This window comes from Pleuronectes platessa, chromosome 8 (genome assembly GCF_947347685.1).
Source record: "Pleuronectes platessa chromosome 8, fPlePla1.1, whole genome shotgun sequence".
Classification (NCBI taxonomy): Eukaryota; Metazoa; Chordata; class Actinopteri; order Pleuronectiformes; family Pleuronectidae; genus Pleuronectes; species Pleuronectes platessa.
Genome location: NC_070633.1, coordinates 2,382,364 through 2,403,058, shown reverse-complemented (window position 1 = coordinate 2,403,058; position 20,695 = coordinate 2,382,364). Strand labels below are relative to the sequence as shown.

Sequence of the window (20,695 nt, the reverse complement as noted above, 5' to 3'; positions counted from 1 at the left end):
CTTAAAACCATATGAATATCTTCAGGGGGGGGCTGTTGTTACACACATGTAGTTTGAGAGAGATAGAATCATGAACACTGAAGTTACAGCAATTTCGTGTTTCACGGCGAGTTGATGAACTTTAATGCCACGCCATTCATATGGCGTTTGACGAAAAGTCACGGTAATCTTATGTCTTCATTGTCAATGTCTTGGGACCCATTTGATACAGTTTGACATGGTTGAGGTCAGTGGATGAGGAGAAATTCATCCAAGTGTAAGACAAGCAAAAAACAAGACATTTCCTGTTGCCACCAGGGGGCGCTGCGGTTTTAAGTCATCATTTATGCATAGATGTCATCAGGCGGGGACTATTGTCTTACATGTCTAGTTTGGACTTGATTGGAACATGTATGTCCGAGATACAGATGCCCGTGTTTTGATGGCGTGTAACCAATTTTTAACGCCATGCCACGGTCACACGGTGTGATAAAAAAAAAATCCCTCAATCATTTTTTATCTCCATCTTGTTGTGATGACACTCATCTGAATTTGAAGTTGATCTGATGAAAGCCCTGGGACAAGTACGTAAAAGTAAAAATGTGGGATATTGCCAAAATGGCCACTAAAAGCAAAATGGCGGACTTCCTGTTGCGTTTTTCATAATGCTCCATGAGACTTTTTTTCATGACTGGTCACGATACACCTATATCCAGATTTTGATGAAAATCCGTTATGTGGAAACCTAGGGGCTGGTTCCAGGGGGCGCTGTAGAGCCATTTTGCCACGCCCAATTCCAATTACTCCAGAATACTAAAATATCCGCAGACCTTGAATTTCCTGCAAAGTTTCATAACTTTTTGAGCATGTCTAGACCCTGCAAAAGCCCCCCAAAGGGAAATAATAATAATAATAATAATAATAATAATAATAATAATAAAAATCCTTACAGATTCAATAGGGCCTCTCACCATTCGGTGCTCGGGCCCTAAATAAGAAAAAGACCCGACATGTATCGGTCAAAAGGCAAACCAAGGCAAAGCGAAAAAGGGAGGATTTCCCCATGCTGCAGGCTGCTGCTGTGTAGCAGGAGTAAAGTAAGCGAAACCAATGCTCTGCTCCTCCAGCTTCTTCTCTCCTTCTCTCTGATTGGCCAATGAGCCCCAGGTTCTGTAGTACCTGATAGGGAGGAGACAGCAGGAGGTAGGAAAGTCAGGGGAAAGAGCAAAACACAATACAACCACCCACAAGGGATGGGCAGCAGCACTCACACACGTAACACTTATCCAGTCCAAATTACTTCTTAATTATTGTTAGGGCTCTATAGTGCTAAGCACTAAAACTTTGACCGTCTAGTGTTGTTTCAGATGTCCTTGTGAGCTTTGCTCATGTATTGACTCACGTGTCTACTCAACATATCTGCTGAAAGTGTTGTACCCTTGGGGAAAGGTTTAATTTTCTGGATTTTTTCGCCCCTATGTGCACTCAGGCTGACCTTTTTTTTTTTGTTAGATATCTTCCTTGTTCCAGGAGGTGGGTGTGGTCTGCTTTTCAGTCCACCAGCCTATTGGGATTGGTGCTGCCTGTTACTTCTTCCTTTAGTATTGCTTAGTCTAAGCACAAATATCTCCAGTATTGCTAGTGCAGTTTCATATGTAAGTTTCTGTGGCTCATTGTATAGGAGTGATCACAGTTCCCACCAGTGGTCACAGTTATGAAAAAAGGCCAATCAATGAGGTTAATTTCGGGCCTGGGTTTGGGTTAGTCAAAGAGTTAATAGTGAGAAAGAATAAAAAATTCTTCTGCTCCAAATTCTCCGGTTGTTTCAGATTAATTTTATTGACTGTCCAGTGGAGACATCATTAGAGCAATGCAAGACAAATCTGTCTGCTGGTCAACATTCACTGTTACATTTTTTACTATTACATCAGGCAAATTAAAAAAAAGATGTTGTGGATTGAGCTAAACAAAGGGTCTGCATGAGTACAAAAGGTAAATATAATTGAGAAACATCCTGGACAGAGTTTTACAAAATAAAGTGCTTCCATCTGCCACTAACCCATGTGGTCAGTCCCTTCATCCCCTCTGCTAATGTGACCTATCTGTCTGCATCGGGGAGGGTTGTAAATAGAAATGTCTTCTCACAGTTCAGCTTCATGGGAGAGTGGATTCAGAATTTTAACATAAAACAGTCTTAGTGCCATGTGGAAGAAGAGGGAACTTGATCTTGGTTAATTAAGAACATAGAAAGAGAAGGGAAATATATGAAATATGTTCAGCTAAGAATTTAAAACTTCATTCAGAAGAAGAATTTGTGAAGAAGCCTTGTAATTGCTGAGGAGCTGCTAGAACCAGACCAGTCAAATGGTTCCAAATGCATTTGTTTATTTGTATAGCACCTGTCACAGATACAAAATCACATAGTATTTTACATCATTTAGAACACATTATAAAAAAAATATCAAAATCACAATCAGTGTTAATATCAGAACAATAAAAGAGGACACAAAACAAGTCATAATAAAGATGTGTTTAGTCATTTAGTGATAAAGAAACAGAAAACATTCATCTATATTTAAGGAAATGCATGTTGAGTCTCATGGTCAACTTTTAATAGCCAAATTAGTGTTAGCATGCTATTCACAAGTTTGGTTCCTGGCTAATATATTAGGTCTTGATTTGAAAGGAAAATCTTGTTTAGATGTATGTTAGTCATTAATGTGTGTCACCCAATTGGAGAGGCGGTGGACTAGTGGCAGAAACTTGGACTATGGGCAGAAAAGGTGTCTGGTTCGTCTCTGGTTTCACTCCACGGAGAAAAAACAAAAAGACGAACCTGTCCAAAAATCCAAGAGGATTCTCCCTACCCTGTCTAGTGCCCCTGAGCAAGGCACCTTACTCCCCCAACATCTGCTCCCCGGGCGCCGTACACGGTTGCTCACTGCTCTGTGTGTCCCGCACCAGATGGGTTAAAAGCAGAGGTTAAATTTCCCTACAATTGCATGAGTGTGCCTGTGCATGTGTTTGGGATAAATAAATGTATCTTAATCTTAATCTTAATCAATTACTATAAAGTCATATGTTTATATTTGGTATTAAAGCCAGTGCTACTCAATATTGAGTGAAAAGGCTCAGAGGGTTGTAGCTGTGACAGAGTAGGTTTAAAGTCCTGAGTTAGCAGCTATAGTGTGGTGTTCTCCTGACTGCTCTGAGGTGTATTTCTGATGAAGAGTGACTGACAGCTGCTGCTACACAAAGAAGGGACCTTCTTCAGTAATGCTCTGTCTGGTTTGGCTCCACAGCAGCAACATGGGTCCTTCTCAAATTCTCTGGTCTGAATGAAGCTTCAGCTTCTTAGATATTAGCTTGCTCAGCTTCGTAGATATAAGCTTGCTCACTCTCTTTACAGGACGAAAACTCCAATAGGAGGAAGAGGAGAAAGACCACTAACATTTGAATAACTGTTGTATTTAAAAACTGTAAGTCTGGTCGTTATACAAACAATAATATTGATGTCATTAACAACGACATTAACAATTTTTAAAAGTGATAATAAAAAACATTCTATTGGTCAACCCAGGCCTCAACACTGTGCTGCAGAACCTTGTCTGTTTCTGAAGCTATTTCCCTCTACTGCAACTTCACTGATATTATCAAACAACTTACACAATTCCTTCTGCAAATGCTCAGAAACAACCCAGGACAATAATGCTTAACTAAGTGGTGTCTCATCATCATTCCTGATCATTTAAATCAGCATAAAAACAAAAGTTGAATGTGGTTGAAGCATTTGAAGGGTGCAGAAGGTTGAAGCATTGATTTCTACAGTAATATGACTGATTGTGAAAAGAAATGTTCTCCACAGTTGCTTTATACTGCAGGGCTCTCCTGCAGGTCATTACATCCCTGGTGCCATATACGAGCAAGAAACACATCTGCAAACTTCACTTCAGCTCCTCAATCCTGTACATCATGAATCTTTGTTTGAAGGCTTCAGCAGTGTTTTATACATAAAATGTATTAATGGTTATACTGTCATATCACATTTTGAGATATGACAGTTTACAACATGTAATGGGCCGAAATAAATACTAAAAAGGTATTATATCCAGCTGACGATAAACAGCTTAATTTAAGTATTTTTTCCATTATTTATTCCATTTAATATTAAAAAGAGCAACATGTCAAGTGTTCACAGTGACTGTGTGTGTGTGTGTGTGTGTTCGTGTGTGCACGTGTCCGTGTGTGACCCAGCTGCAAAGGAGCTGCCCTTCCCCTATACTCCAAGGACATTTGGCCATCGGAATCAACTCCTTTGTCTCTCCACCTCACTAACTCCTTTTCTTTTAACACTCTTCTTGCTTTGCTGTATTCTTCACTCTGTGTCTTAGATTTTTTTCCATTGTAGTTTAGTGCTCTCTATTGATTTAATTTTAAACCAATCTGAGGCTGCTTTCTTTGGAAAACAAGAGATCCAGTGAACTTCACCTAAAGTATTTAAGGCCTGTATCTAGAAGTATGTGTTACAATTACTTTTAAGTTCCTGCACTGTTCAATTTTGACTAACTGACGAAATATTTCACAGCTGTGCCCTTTAACAGTCACCTCCCTCATCTATAAAGCTGTACTGCCACCTTGTGGCCATTGAGACCACTCAAAATCTCTAAATTACACAATTTCTTCTAAAACAAATCCTCTGCTTCTACCTTTCATTGTATAAAAATAAGTTACAGCACAGTACAAAATCAGTATGTATGGCCTGCGTTTAAAGTAACTGAGTAAATTTACTCAGTAATCAGTGCCTTGCTTCTTTCAAATACTTCCACTTTATCAATCACAATTCAGATGCAGCTATTTCACTTTACTTTGTTAAATATACACAGCAAATTATCAAAATATTTATACTTTTAGATGAAAATGTCAAACAGTAGATGAGATCTATACAATATAATATATGTCATAATTACATGTTATTATTACACAAATACTGTTTAGAATCAAATTGAGGGTCCGAATGAAATGCAGCAGAATGTTTTGTTCAAATTTGTTTGAACAATAATCATCTATTCATCATCTATCGTCGTCTTTTCTTCCCAGCTATGCTTCCATGATGCAACATAGTACAGAATAATTCAAAATATACAAAGAATGTTAAGCGGTACTGCTGCTGAACTTTGGTGTCTGGTGATTAATTATAAGTCTGCAGTTGAGCTCACTGCACCACCATAGTTTGGAGTTTGATGGCAGATGAAACAATTAGTGATGCCATTTCTGTTACAGTAAATTAGTGGGGAGACATATTCTTCATCAGTTGTGTAATTAAGTATATTATGTTTGAGGAGAGGTGGTGGTCGAGTGACAGAAACTTGGACTATGGGCAGAGAAGGTCTCTGGTTCGTCTCCGGTTCGACTCCACGGAGAAACAACAAAAGACGAACCTGGATTGATCTGTCCAAAAATCCAAGATTCTCCCTACCCTCTCTAGTGCCCCTGAGCAAGGCACCTCACTGCTCCCCGAGCGCCGTACATGGTCGCTCACTGCTCTGTGTGTCCTGCACCAGATGGGTAAAAAGCAGAGATTAAATTTCCCTACCTGCATGAGTGTGCCTTTGCATGTCTGTGCATGTGTTTGGGACGAATAAATGGATCTTAATCTTTATGATTATCTCTACTACTATTTACAACATTGACTATTGCATTTTTCCTGTGTGGAATCAATAGGAACTGGATTGAGGCTTATCTTATTTAGCATTTTGGGACAGTAAACAAAGTGGCTTTTGTGCTATTGTTTCTTATAAATGCTCACTAGAATATGTTTTAGAGTCTAAACCATTTAACATAGGATTTGTGTTTTCAGTGGGACAGCAATGTATTTTTAGTGAGGTCAGTGTTATTTTAGAGAATGAGGCCAATAACAAAACACTGCAGATAGCTAACTCACCATTGGATTCTAAACACATGTCCTCCTCATTCTTGATGCAGTTTGTCTCCCTCCATCTCCTGGCAATCCATTCTGTGTTGTATTTCATTGTTCAGGGGTTCTTCGCTGATTCAAACATTTGACATATACCAATATCCACAGGACACTTTGAATATGTAGAATGTCCGTTTTCTTGAGACTCAGGTCAATTGTCATGTAAAATGTAGTTTCAAAAATGTGTCACAAACAATTTGTATGCTTTTATTCTGAAGGAAAACATCTCCTTTCCAGGAAAGGGTCTACCGAAGGTGAACTTGACATAGTTTATTTACTTCCTCTTCTCCAAGGCAACGCAACCCGTATACACAGACATAGATGAGATTACAGTTGATAGATAGATAGAAAGAAAGAAAGATAAGTAGATATATAAAACTTCACTGCAACACGTCCATCACAGGTAAACCCTAAATGTAATATCTACAGATATATAGATCTATAGATATATAAGTCTGTGTGTGTGTGTGTGTGTGTGTATGTGTGTTTGCTTGTTTGTTCCATAAAAATAAGTAGATCTGATGCATGTCAATCAACTTTAAACAAATTAAAAGCACCAGTGAGCAATATTTAGATCCCTCCCTTTCCCAGTGTGTATAGGAGAAGCTACAGTGGCCAACGGGGAACATCAAAATGGAAAAAGCCCTCATTAGAGCCAGTATTTGTGATGATTGTTCTGGGTTTCCTGTAAAAACATGGTGATGCCCAACAGTGATTAAAGCAAAAACATAATTTTTAGCTAAAAGAGGTTGGTGGTTCACAGCACAGTCATTAGCAAGTCAGTCATTAGCAAGAACAAAAGAAACATAAACATGTACCAGTGCTACATCCTTTGCTGAGTTACAGCATTAATTCAGTTCAATGCAAACATCATTATTAATATTATATGTGCTGTACTGTCTCAAGTGGGTATGTGTGTGTGTGTGTGTGCAGTGTGTAAAGATGCCATCAGGTGAGGCGAAGAGTGACATGGAGCGTCTGGGGGTCTTTAAGGAGATGAGCTACATCTCTGTAGGAGACAAATACACATCACCCAGCAACCGTAAGCATGAACTCTTTTTATTCCTCCGAGTATCTCATAAGAAAAGCCTTTAATCGCAATTCCAGCTTGTAGCTTTATTTGATATGACTATGGGGGCTGATGGTATGCTCTTGACAAATAGAACATGTTTATTAAATGTCAGCCAGATGGGCCACAGAATGTTAAGAATGTTGCAGTTTTGTATATAGGATTAGATAAGATAGACCATACACTTTTGTCCCTTGTATATTTCCTTTGTCAAGACACAGTATAAGACACTTCATTATTCCAACACTTTTCTGGCATAAACGGCTCTGAAAGCCATAAGCTTGTTTTTTCAGTCTCCAGCAGTAGTGTATTTTAATGCTTGGTAGAGTCCCCAGGCTGTTTTAGTAAACCTTATGGTGCAATAACAAGCAATATGCTTTTTGCTGAAAGTAAGATACGTGTTTTTCCACAAAGTGAAAATCAATAAATCACAGACCTCACTGTTAGCCATTTGGACATGGACTGTCTGTCAGGGTGGGTGTCAAACGTGAACCCAAAAGCACAACATTTGTAGCCTGGATGCCAGACGAACTTAGCCCCGCCCACAACAGATTTGGTTGGGCAGTTCGGTCTGGGGTCGCTCCATTGGGAAAAAATTATGGCCGGACCGGGCCAATCAGATTGTCAGGGCGGGCTTTATACGATGATTGACAGATGATCAACGGTAACGTAATCAACCACGTCATCACAGTGCCCTCGGGTTGAATTCGTTTTCAACAAACATGCCTGCCGCTGGCGAGCTGAGATGTGCAGATGCTGCCATTGAGTCTGTTTTAGAAGACATCGACAGCGCATTAATTTTGAAAGAGGAACACAGAACGTGGAGACTACGCCAGAGCACCGCGCTAATCCCTATCGCCCCGGCGCTTGGCTGTTCACAACGGACACTGAAGCGACGCTGAACCGCCGGGCAGCGCTAATAATATCACCCGTTGATCCAGTAGATCGCTGCACGGCTTTGTGCCGGTCACACCGGAGGCTGAAGCACCGCGCTGCGCCAAGGCTGCCTCGCGGTGCTTCAGCCTCCGGTGTGACCGGCACAAAGTTTTAACATGGGAGTGGATGGGAGCCAGCTGTTATTTAAGGCTTGGCGCTGCGCTGAAGCGTCCGGTGTGAACCCAGTAAATAACTCACAATGCGTTGCTTAGCATACGTCACATACTACGTTGCTCTGATTGGTTGTAGGTCTATCCAATTGAGCGAAGAGGAATTTTACTTCCTGGTCAGTTGAAACACGCCCCATAATTTTTTCCCAATGGAGCGACTCCAGACCGAACTGCCCGACCAAATCTGTTGTGGGCGGGGCTAAGTTCGTCTGGCATCCAGGCTACAACATTTGAGCAGGTTCAGGGAATAACAAGAGTTCTGGTTTATTGAAACTATCTGGGGGTCAAAAGCCAGGCAAACAGTCAGGTAGCATACAAATCCGACAGGGAGCAGGTAAACAGGAATCCAGGGTCCAGAAGGCAGGTCAGAGCGGAGATCAGGCAGAACAATGAATAAAGGGATAACGCTGGAAAGCTCGGAAATACACACTAGACGATCTGGCAGAGAACAGAACAGAACAGAGGAAATGAGCCAGTGTACATACTGAGTGACTGATGACTGATGGAAAGCAGGTGAGTCTGGGGGTGGGGCAGGTGATGGGATCCGTGAGACAAGTGATGCAGAGCAGGGGGGAGTGGTTGAATTCTGAATTGACATGAGAATTAGTACATGCAAAAAGTAAGATCAGACAATGAAAATGTTAAGAGCTGACTTAAGTTGTGACACTATCTTGTTTTTTGTTAGTTAGATAGATAGTTAGCAGGTTAGTTAATTCGTTAATTCATTAGTTAGTTAGTTAGTTTTATCCGAATGTCATTCTGTCATGTGAGGTTGTTTTTAAGAAACAGGGCAACATTACCAAAATCTGAATGCTGTTTTATTCTAAATCCAGGTCCATTCAATGAATCAGCATATCGTAGCCGGCAGATTCAGGCAGGCATCGCTGGCCTGCAAAGTGGTTTTTTCGAAAAGTCCTACAAACGGATTTTTGAGCGTGAAGCACTAAGTGACCCGCTGAGACTGGCCCGGCAGAACCGCATCCAGCAGGCCAAGAAGAACCTGGGCAAGGCCTTTGTCCCCTATAATGGTGTCAAGAAGCCGTGAGAAAACACACACACACACACACACACACACACTTATTTAACCATATACTCTAAATCTAACTTGATCCTACAGGTGGTGCTGGAGGAACAGTGACAATATGGCATTTAGATGGTCTAAAATCAAACACAATCAGTTTCCTTCCTAATTCACGTTTGCTGCTGCTGCTACCTTATAAATGTGGTCCATCGTAATTAGTCTACGTAAGCACATAAATCTACTAATTCCACTTATCTCTGTCTGTCTGAACGTGGAGCGCACATCACAACAACTGTTCATCTCATCACCTTTCCACTTGGAATGTGTATTGTTGAAGGCCCAAGGCAGTGTCAAGTCTGGTGCGGTTTAGACACACGCATTATGTTAAATATTAACTAAATTAAATAATAACTCTGTACAAACAGGCGACCATCGCTCTGTAGTAACGGCGGCTGGGACTCATATGCATATAGGACGATTATGATCATTAGAACAGTGCGCTCATGACAACAACAACGAAAATGAATTCAGGGTATTGTATACTAAGTCGAGTTTCACGGAACTTAAAAAACGGTTAAGTAGCTTTTTTGCAGGGTTCTGTGGACTGGGTTCTGTGGACGGTCTTTACTCTGCCTAGGCTCAATCACTTCAGGTCAAATTTACAGTTTCAGATAGAAAACGACAATCACCATCACCACAGATCAAGCAAAAAGCCCATTTCAAACAGGCAGGTTTAGAACAAGTACTTTGTTAAGGTTTGTGTTGTATTGTTATTCCTTTTCACATTATTAATGATCTCTGTTTGTCCTCAGTTGTGGTTCAGGTAGTTACTATGGGACTTTATCAGGGCCAGTTGAAGCCATGAGTCCTTTTACAGTTGTCCAGAAAGCCAATCTCTCACCTGGACGCAACATCATCACCTCACCTCCCAAGAAAGGCAGTGGTTACAGGTTCATGACATAAACTCTTACAAACCTTGTTCCTAATCACTCACCACGCATATTTTAACTTTTATCTGTCATCATTTGAGTGTAAATGCATTTCTACAAAACTATCAAACACTAATTCAGATCTAATCATACGCTGAGGCATCTAAAACTTATTTCAGGACAGCTTTTAATAATAAAGATAAATCGGTTATAAATGTTACGTGTCATTAATACAGAGTTGCACTGTTAAGAGTTAAAGGTTCACTGTGTAAGATTTAGGTGAAAGGGATCTATTGGAAGAAATTGAATGTTAAATAACCCTATTGATATTTTCCTTAATATGTTTCATCTAAATTGTATGAATTGTTGTTTTATTCACCCTAGAATGGGCCCTTTATATTGAAATACTTTATATTTACATTGGGAGCTTGTCCTCCCTACGGAGGCCCCCTGGTTTTTTACAGTAGCCCAGATTGCACAAACTTAACACCTATTGAGTTTTTATGACAACTGAAGGCTACCACAGGTTCTCTGTCATGTTTGGAAGGGGAGGGTGAGGTGAGGGGTATTCAGCTGCAACATGACACTTCACCACTTTAAGGCACTAAATTATACACATTGAACCTTTAAGATTCATATTTCATGTGCAGTTAGTCAGATGTGACCCGTTTGGAATCATTAATGAGGTCACTGGACAGAGACTTGACAGTATGAATATAGTATTTTAATTAGATGAATGACTCTGTACAAAGGCACCATTACTAGCTCATAATGGTAAATACCATTTTATCCTCTGCAGCTATCCCAACGTAACACTGTCCAGATTTGAGCTGTATGCCTCAGACCCCTACGACAGAGCAAAAGACGTACTGAAGGTAACACTTTAATTGAAATCCAGTTTAATCCTTTTGGCCGTCGTTAAACTAAACTCTCACTGTGGTGGAGTACTGAGAGAATAAGGCAGGTACCAACGTCATTATCATAATGCACCAAGTCATTCAGATTTTTCAGTTCCTTGAATTTATTTTGGAATTTGCTACAAGATGAGATCATCTCATTGGCTGACTGCCGTGCTCTTGAAGTGACAGGCTGGTCAATTCGCACCGTTCGCAAGTCATGGCTGGTTCTGTTGTCTGTAGTGTTTTTATGTGTGATAAAATGTCATTTTAGTTGTTCAGTTGCACATCCACAGCAAACAAATGGTTCCAAAACAACCCAGACAAAAAACAAAGTTTTGAGTTCTTGTAGCACAGGTTTGTTTGAATCCTGTGTGCTCTTTAACACTTCAATTTCTTGTCCTGTGATTTTATTGCTGTTTCCCAAGTCTTAGCAATTCACTTGTGTGCCAAAACCAAAATAATAAGACACAATCTCCCTCTAATGTCTTACATTTGTCAGAGAAATTAGATCTTGTTTGCTTGGTCACTAACTGGATAATAGATTTACACAGTGTATTTAAAAAACATTTTTCAACATGCTTTCTTTCAACTATGCAAATGTATTTGTCAAAGCTAGTTTCAAATTTGAAGTAACATTAAATGTTATGTATGGTTTGCTGGTCCGTCCAAACCTGTCAAGTATTAAAAACCTTGTCTGGTTCAAACTTTTAAAACTTTTACTACTTTTAAACAATTGTTTTACATTCATTTCACATGTGTTTGTGTGTCTGATTCAGAGGGAGGCAGCGATCCATCGCTCCAAGTTAAGAGGTGGTCCCTTCAAGCTCAACCTTCACCCAAGAGATTATTTCAAAGGGAATCCATACCACAGTAACAAGCCACTGCTGCCAGCACAGAAGCCCCTCCCACCTGCACAAAACATTTCTCCTGTCCCCTTCAAGCCCCCGTCCCCTGGCAAACGGGTGACTGTCTGTCCATTAGGTGTAAACAATGTTACATTTCTCATTAAAGTCAGTTAGTTTTACACATTGACAAGTTCCTCTGCATGTTTATGTTCATGTATGTCTTTTTAGATTGGAGGGATAAAGGCGGGAACGTTTGACACTTATCCGTCGCATTCTGCTGATCCCTTCATCATTCGCCGTTCCAAACAGACCAATCATGAGCCAATCTTTCGCCCAGCTCCTGGTGCTAAGAGCACTCCTGTGAAGAGTATCATCACCATGAACGTTAACAGGTATTATCCCTGTCTCTCTCATTAACCTTTCATCTCCTTCTGCTGTGGTTCATGAGGGTACAAAAGCCCCCACTAGCTGTAGGAGAAGGAGCAGTTCATGGTCAAGAGGACCAAGCAGCTGCAGGACTAGAACAAACCAAATAAATATATTAAGTGCAGATAATACAATCAATAGGCAGTTAGAGAAACATAAGAGAGAAGCTGAACCATCAGTGGGACTGCTTCATATATCCTAAGATTCAGGCATATGGACAGCGAGATGTAGGCTGAAATAAATTTGTAAACAGACTGTCCTTTGGTGTAGAGAGAAACGCAGAGTGGTCGTCCTGTTAACAAGCTTGGTCTCTGCGTCTGGCTGTTAGTTAGGGCCGTTAGGGTCAGATTTAATGGCACTCACTTTGTTGGATTTTAAAAATGTTCACCAGCAAGTTGCTAACTGTCTGTTTTCTGCTGTGGAACAGGATATGTAAGGTGTAAGACCTTTAAAAGTGAAACATAACTGCAACTTTCAGGTGAAAACAAAACAAAACGAAGAGTTGAAAGACATTGGTGGTAATTCTGTGCGAGTTTGTCACCAGGAGGAACAAATATCACATACACAGCTTATATAGAATTAAAGCTTGTTGCAGTTTGAATTAGTAACAGTCCAAGTTTGAGACAGGGCAGTAACGCTGCGACCACTGATAAAAAACCTACTAAGATTATCAAAATCAATAAATTGTTCAAAAAGTTTATAATCTTAATATGTTGCAAGTTTTTACTTATAAAAGGACCAATTTATCCAACGAAGATGAAACAATCAGCATGAGTCCATTTTAATACATTTGGATTGTCTTTGAATTTCATCCTGTCTATGTTGTTGTTTTCTTGCTGTTTCAGGACCGTACACTCTGCAAACTACACCTCAAGCTTCCCAGCTGTGATGACACTCTGACTACATTACTCACACTGTACCAACACTATACGTGTACTTATTATGTTTGTTTTACCAGCAGGGAACATAAGAGTCCCACAGATATGGTTTTATTCCAAAATGAAGGCGATGCAGCCATTACCATCTTCAGTGTTTTAAACCATGAATCTGTTTTTCTTTCTCTGTGTCCTTTTCTTCATAATGTAATATTCCAGAAAGAATGTCATACATACAGTAATAAGCAAGAGCTCAATTAAAGGTTAGCACAATTGTTATTGTTGTCAGTTCAAAAATAATAACCATGATGAGTGTTTATCAGTACAGCATGTTTTTAAGTTTTCTAAAAGACCTGCATGATGTTGCTTTGCAGACTGCAAGGTGAACTGACTCAGAGTATGACCATACATATGGCAACTCAGGTCATCACAACAAATGCACAATGGAACTTGTGTGAAAGCCACTTTAAGAAAGTAGGTGGCAGCAGGAGATATGGGACCTTGGCTTGTAGATATACAACTTCAGCATTGATATTTATTGAGGATAAAAATATTTTTTCTCTTTCACATTGAATCTCTTGAAAAACAATTCCCGAACATTACTTTGATATATATTTAACTAACTGGTAAATTTATTAGGAACACCATACCAGAGCATCCCTTTACCTTTCTAATGTCCCCAAAAGATGTTAGAAACGTTCCTTTGAGATTTGTTCCATGTTTACATGACTGCATTACACCCTTTCTGCAAATGTGTGTGTCGAGAAAATATTCCTAACATCACACCATCAGAAGCAGCCTGGACTGTTCAACTAAGGCAGGTTGAATCCATTGAATCACACCACTGATTCCAGATTGTGACTCTACCATCTGCAGTCTCAGCCGAAATCCAGCTTCATCAGACCAGGCTACGTTTTTTCAGTCTTCATCTGTGTTCACTGCAGCCTCAGTGTGTATGATAGTACCAGGAGATCAGCAGTTTCAGAAACTCAACCAAGGCCATCTGAAACCAACAACCATGTCAGTCAATCACAAACGGAGATCATAGTGGAAACATCTGTGTGACACAACAGTAATGCTCATCATACATTCAATGGGCTTTTTGGGCAATATATTTAATAACAGCATAATGGTCATAGCTGATTATTAGCCTCCAGAGTCCACAGAAGAGTTTCATTGGTTCCTATTATTTAATTTCTGTTTATTAATATTTCTTTGAAACTGAATGCAAAAAATCAATGCAACAATAACACTTGAGAAAACACAAAAGGTTCTGAAAAGTGAAAAGTGAACTCAGATTAAAGCCCCTACAAGGAGTTTCTAACCGGTTATGAAACGGTCTTGTGTTAGTATTGCTGCATTTTATGATGTACAACAGCAAATGAGACAATCAAGGGGATTTTATGAATCTTTGTTCTGATGTGAATATGTTGATGAATCTTGAATCTTGGTTCAAACAAATGCTGGGGATTATGCAAAACGTGATCTAGAGAAGAGGGAACTTTATTTAGTTGCCTTTGGAAAATATTGAAATAAATTAATAAAATAGACATATTTTCTTCTCTTTTAAACGCCAACAGGACTGATAAGATATGAACTGAATCATTATATTAAATAAAAAAGGTACCTTCTTCTTACATCTTAAATAGATAATGTCATGAAAAGCCAAATTCGGATATTACTATATGAACTGTGGGCTGAATTATATAGCGTCATTAGAAAGTATGGTTGAGTGAGTTGTTGTTATTGACGTGAAGAGAATGAGCAGAGTTTTACATCTGTCATCTGTGTTGTTGTTGCTGTTCAGGGGGAAAACAATTTGTGGTGGTACATCTGTACATCAGGGCACGATCTTTGTTTGAGCTTCCCTTCCCACAATGCTCAGCGGCACATCTATAAATTTGTGCGTGACTTCCGCTCCTTCTCTCACTGCTACTGCCGAGGTGTCGTGAGTGTCACTATGGTGAGTATCCACGCTCTTTTAACACATGGCGGCCGTCTATGGAGTGAATGATGTCTCCTTTCCAGTTGTGCAGCAGTGTTCTCATGTGTTAATGCTGTCATCTAAAGTCATGTGACGTTATCGAGCTCAGGCGAGATGTTTTTGTGAAGTCTCAACAATGAGCGACCGGATAGAGCGTGCGTAGCGGGAAGCACATGGTCTCAGTAAACTGCAGTCGACCTGAGTAGTTAGAGCCATAGATTTATATCTATGGTTGGAACCACTCTAAGACATTAACTATGAGTTTATTTGATATATTGAATGGTTTTACTCAGATTGTTCATCGATCAACTATCTGAATCCACTCCAAGCCTTAAGAGCAACGGTTGTGTTGCCTGGTTGTGGCATATCTGGTTCATATGTACCATATTAAACCAAACTAATAACATTTACAACAGCAGACGTTTATACTTATGAAAAACTACACTGTGCCTGGTTCTTGCCACATGACTAACTGCTCAGAACTTAAAAGCATGAGTTTTGCTCTAATGTGACATTTCATGTTTGCAGAGGTGGTGTACTCTCCTGGACAAATGTTGCACTGGCGGCCAAACTATGGAGCTGCTGACCTGCTTTGCCCTTTGAGGCAAAAGGTAAAAATAAGGACCTTTTAGGCAACCATGGTTTAGAGACTGAGTTTTTTTTTTTCCTAGTTTGTACCCAGGTTCCCCCAGCCACTTTTCCAGTTATTGTTACAGAACACATGGTGTTCTCTCTGCTCCAGCACTCAGTCAGCTGACCAGTCGATGTGTCTGGCCCAGTGTTACAGTGCTGGTAGAGGAAGTCTCTGTTCTTGGTCTTTGCTCAGCAGGTTCTGTTTTAGAGTCTGCTGCTGCTCAGCTACTGCAGAGCGTGGCCCAACGAGAGTGGCCTGTTCTGACTCACCAGCAGGACAGGCCTAGTGTAGGGCCGCACATTTATATAGAGACACCAGCGGGGTGCTACTCTGATCAATGAGTATCTTACTTGGACCAAAACTTGTAATCTCTAACATTAATTTGATATGCCCCATTAACATTGGGAAGAGGTCTCTTTTACTCAAATTGTGATCTTTTGGCCAACCTAACCAATTGATTAGTCATGATGTCGTACTCTACATCGTGTTGACTGTTAAACATGGCCCAACACTAACAGATAATTGAATTTTTGTATTAAATACTGGATTCATTTAGTTTAGTTTGACTGTCAATTGCTTTCTTTCAGGCTGAGCTTCAGAGTTGCTGGACAATCATGCTGCAGACTGAGGTGAGTGACGGGAGCAGTTGAACCAACAGATGACATTTAAAGGACAAACCAAAATTGAGGTGTTTAGTAGGGTTGAGATCTTGTAACTGCAACAGTCCTGGCATTTTCGTAACTAGATCATTCAGTGACCCTTCGTGTCCTAAACTGAGACAGTGTCTCACTATTCTGTTTCCTTCAATTTGTTTCCCTTTAATTTGTCTCATCTGCATTATAATCATTTATATTCCATGCTGTGATGACAGAACATTATAACACATCATGCTGACTAAACCATGGTGACTTTTAAGACCTGAGCATAGCTGGCTGTCAGCAATAATCTATTGCCAAGTTCAAGTTTCACCCACTGCTTTTCATTTCTCTACAGGAGAGCAGCAGGCCTCTAGGGGGCAGCAAAGGTATGGGACATGCTGGTGATGTGCACCATTTTGTATATTGTGGCGAAAAGCCATGACCCCAATCGTGTACTGCCATGGCTGAGACTTTATTCTTGCTTGTGGAATCGTATATTGGGAGAGAAAATCAGAATTTTGGCACAGGTTTAAGTAAAACTATTTACTAAAAATCTGACTGAAGATCCTGAGACACTTTGTGAAAATACCTATTGCATTCAATTGTCCATGAGCTGTTAGTAATTATGCTCTCTGTTTCTAGTGTTCTCATTGACCTCCTGCTGGGCTGCTCTGGGTGAGTGGGTAAGTATCGGTCTGCTAGGCTGCCAACATTCATTACTACACAATGATTCAGTCATGTATGTTCAACGGGATGAAGCTGTAGATAGAATTTGTTGTATGAATTGTTAATTGTCAGAATCCCCTTCATCTACATTTATAGGGCATACGGCAAATATGAGGATACTAGAATGTAAAGCCTGTGGTATTTGTTCAACTGCATCCTAAACTATGTACATATGTTTGAATAAAATTTGATAGTACTCCACCTCAAGTCCAGTTGTGTTTTATTGTGGGGGGGGGGGGGGACGCATTCTTTAGCTGTTTCTTTAAGGTTTAGAGGATAAATCTAATGTACCACTGGGATTGTGGTAAAATAAACTGATCTTTTTTATGAACATGTAGCAGTCTAGTTACACGTAGTTTTTGGTTAGCCATGATAATCAACTGTATGTAGCACTTTGTATACAACATTGCTGATCCACAGGGCTGCACCTTTTTCAATTAAATAATTAATTTATTATAAATTAAATGTCATTTAGATTCAACGTAAGCACCTCAAGGCATTCCGCAACAAAAAATTTCCCGGTCTGAACTACTTATCAGCCTTTTTCAGTCCCATCCAAATAAATTAAACTTATGGATGTACATTGAGCTTTCCCACTAGATCAATGAAAACTGGTCACTAACTGTAAACTCCCACACTTGAGATCAGGGTATTCCAAAAGGGGTCTGTTACAGATTTCCTCAATAGGTCTGAAACGTGTCTTTAAAAAAAACTGATTTGAAAATCCAATAAGATTCAATCAGAAAATATAAAACCTGCAACTTAAACGTACAGGGTCGCTATGGTCATGAAAAACCTGAAAGTCATAGAATTGTAAAATGTTTATTTCCAGGCTTGGGAAAGTGCTTGAGAAAAATACAATCCCCAATGTTTTGGAGAAGTCATGGAAATTTGTGATATTGCAATTTTCATGTCGTTCGTTTACGCAGAGTTTTAAAAATTATTTTAAAGGAATGCCCTCAAAATATAAGCCAGCATATGTTCGCATACTAATTGAAACGTTCGGTGGGAAAGCAGGCGGGATAAAGCACTGCCAGGGAAGTGTAGATTTAACCATGCTTGGCTGGAAAAGTTCATGCCATGGGTTACAACAGACAAAGACTTATCTAAATATTGTGTCATTTAAGGTATACTGTATGCTTTGGAATTCTAGTTAGCTTTTGAGATTTCAAAATGTTTGGTCATGGAAATTGTTAAGTCATGGAAATCCATTGGGCAAAATGTGTATGAAGACAGTTGTATGGGAGCTTTGAGATGTAGCATGTGGCCAGATCATCTGGGGCCTTTAAAAATTTGGTACCAATCAATCTGGTGATAAACTGATTCCATTTTGTTGGTCAAAGGTCACTGTAACCTTACAAAGCAAATTTTTCGCCTTGTGAAGATATCTCTGTGGTCGCCTTCAAGAACTCCTGATATTTTGCACAAACATTCATTTGATTTGAGTAGCCAAAGGTCACGCTAGGTTCAAAAAGTTTGTTTATGATGTGCTTTAAACATGATATCTTAAGATTAGATTGAGGGAATGTCTTCAAATTTGGTACATACTTTCACTTGGATTCAAAGATTAACTGATACGATCTTGGTGCCTGGAGGTCAAGGTCACACTGACCTCATTTTGCTGTGAATGGGACAAATTAGGACTGGCACAATTCACTTGGACCCACCGATAAATTTATTCGATTTGAGTGGTCAAAGGTCAAGGTGGCTTCAGAAAACATGTTTTGGGCCTCTTGAATGTGATATCTCTAGACTGTTTGAGGGGATTTCTTCAACTCTTGATCAGAGTTACTAATGGAAACACCAAAGGACCTGTTGGATAACTGTGAAGAAAACCAGTTTAAAGCAGAAACGGAGACCCCTCCCATTTGTTCAGTCTATGGAAAGTGATCAATAGTATCAAAAGTTGCAGTAGGACAGTGCAGTTAGCTGATTTGGCAGCTAGATGGAGGTCAATAGCAATATTCAGCAATGCAGATTCAGTACTGCGGAGAGATCTGAAACCAGACTGACATGTTTTTTAAAATGTTGTTCTGTGACATGTGGGACAGTAATTGGTCAAAAACAACTTTTCCAAGATTTCAGAAACAAAGGAGGCTAGAATTGGGTCTGTCTGAGGACAGACGTTTTACAGACTCTGTTTTTTTTTAATTGGCTTGACAACTGCATGCTTGAAAGATGGGGTAACGTGGCTGGTCTCCAGGGAACTATTGATAATTGAGAGAATACTGGGGCTGATAGTGTCAATAACCTCTTTGCAGAGTTGAGAGGGAATAATGTCAAGAGATTTTTTCAAATTCTTAGATGTAGAAGCAGATGCTTCTTATCATGGGGGGTGGAAGTAGAATGAGGTGACAGATTTGAACACAATAAGTAGTGGAAATATGGGATTTTCTAATATCACAAAAGTGCTCTGGCATTTTTGACAGCCAGCAGGTATTTGTCCAGCAAATCCTTCAGAATTTGAAATAAGATTTGCAATCTATCCCACCTCCATTTTCACTATGCCTTACTGCCTTCTCTTCTTATTTCTTTAGTGTTGTTATTAAACAATGGTGTGACCGAGGGGTTATGCTTTTTAATTTTCAGTGGAGCAAATTCTTCTGTGGTGGCAGAAGATGGTGTAGCCTTAATGCTGGTGAAAGTGGGGTCCTCTCTATGGGCATCTAAAAACCTAAAGGCAGAAGAGGATTTTAAAATTCGTAAATGCAGAAAAGCAGACCAACGGGAGAAGAGTGACTCAAGTTTAGATTAAAAGGTGACAATCTTCTTCCACAGGATTGGAAATGGAGATACCTGAGAACTAGTTGGTGGTATTTATTGGATCAAACTCCTATTAGAATTAATATAAATCTAACGCATCAATTGTCATGGTAATTTTGGGGGAAATAAATCACCAAAAAAATGTATTTCTTGCAAATTCATGACATTATAATCTCAAGGGAAGATGAGTTCTTGAGGATCATTGCAGTAACCACACTTCGACCAGACATGGTCCTGATGTCGGGGTTAACCAAGCATTTGGTGTTGCTTGAGCTGACTGTCCCTCGAGAAGATGGTGAGCAAAGAATGCTGACCTGATAGCTGAGTGTCAGAGAACAGGTGGAAAACCTGATGACCCCGGATTCACCATTTATGATTAGGCTAAAGTCACAAATGTATGAGATTGTGTACATCAGGAACCACAATCTAATGGACAGATGCAATGCTATTGCTGGATACAGGTGGGTTATTCAAATAGGATTTGTAATTCTCTCTGAGTCATCTTTATTTCTTTGAGCTTTAGGATCACCTCATTATGGCCGCTATATATATCATTTGCTTGTCTCCAGCTCTATGGCCCAGCTTCAGCCCAGCAAATTCTCCTTCCTGCTGGCCAGTCATCCAGCACAATTCACTAGGTTTCCTGGCTGAGAACCATGTTCTGTCCAGCAAACCACCGTTCCCTCAGCCTCCCTCTGCTGGAGACCTCGTCTCCACATCTAACCTCTCTTCACTGTATCAACTGTAGGCTGTCTGTGTTCTGCAATGGCTTCACACATTCAAACAGAACTGATTCTGTGTTAATATTCCAAGTACTCTCATATATT

General features: G+C 39.9%; 1 protein-coding gene and 1 non-coding gene across 2 annotated transcripts; both read left to right on the top strand.

Moving 5' to 3' along the window:
• The first annotated feature begins 6,242 nt into the window (after window positions 1-6,242).
• Window positions 6,243-13,304, top strand: c8h4orf47 (chromosome 8 C4orf47 homolog). Its single transcript, XM_053429208.1, has 8 exons — window positions 6,243-6,356; window positions 6,887-6,995; window positions 8,962-9,169; window positions 9,962-10,099; window positions 10,878-10,953; window positions 11,754-11,939; window positions 12,051-12,214; window positions 13,094-13,304. Exons 2-8 carry the CDS (start codon window positions 6,896-6,898, stop codon window positions 13,146-13,148), a joined length of 927 nt encoding a protein of 308 aa, XP_053285183.1. The 5' UTR covers window positions 6,243-6,356; window positions 6,887-6,895; the 3' UTR covers window positions 13,149-13,304.
• A 2,540-nt stretch (window positions 13,305-15,844) lies between these two features.
• Window positions 15,845-16,043, top strand: LOC128446580 (small nucleolar RNA SNORA74). The gene has a single exon (XR_008339630.1). It is a non-coding gene; the product is annotated as a small nucleolar RNA SNORA74 (small nucleolar RNA).
• The last annotated feature ends 4,652 nt before the right edge of the window (window positions 16,044-20,695 follow it).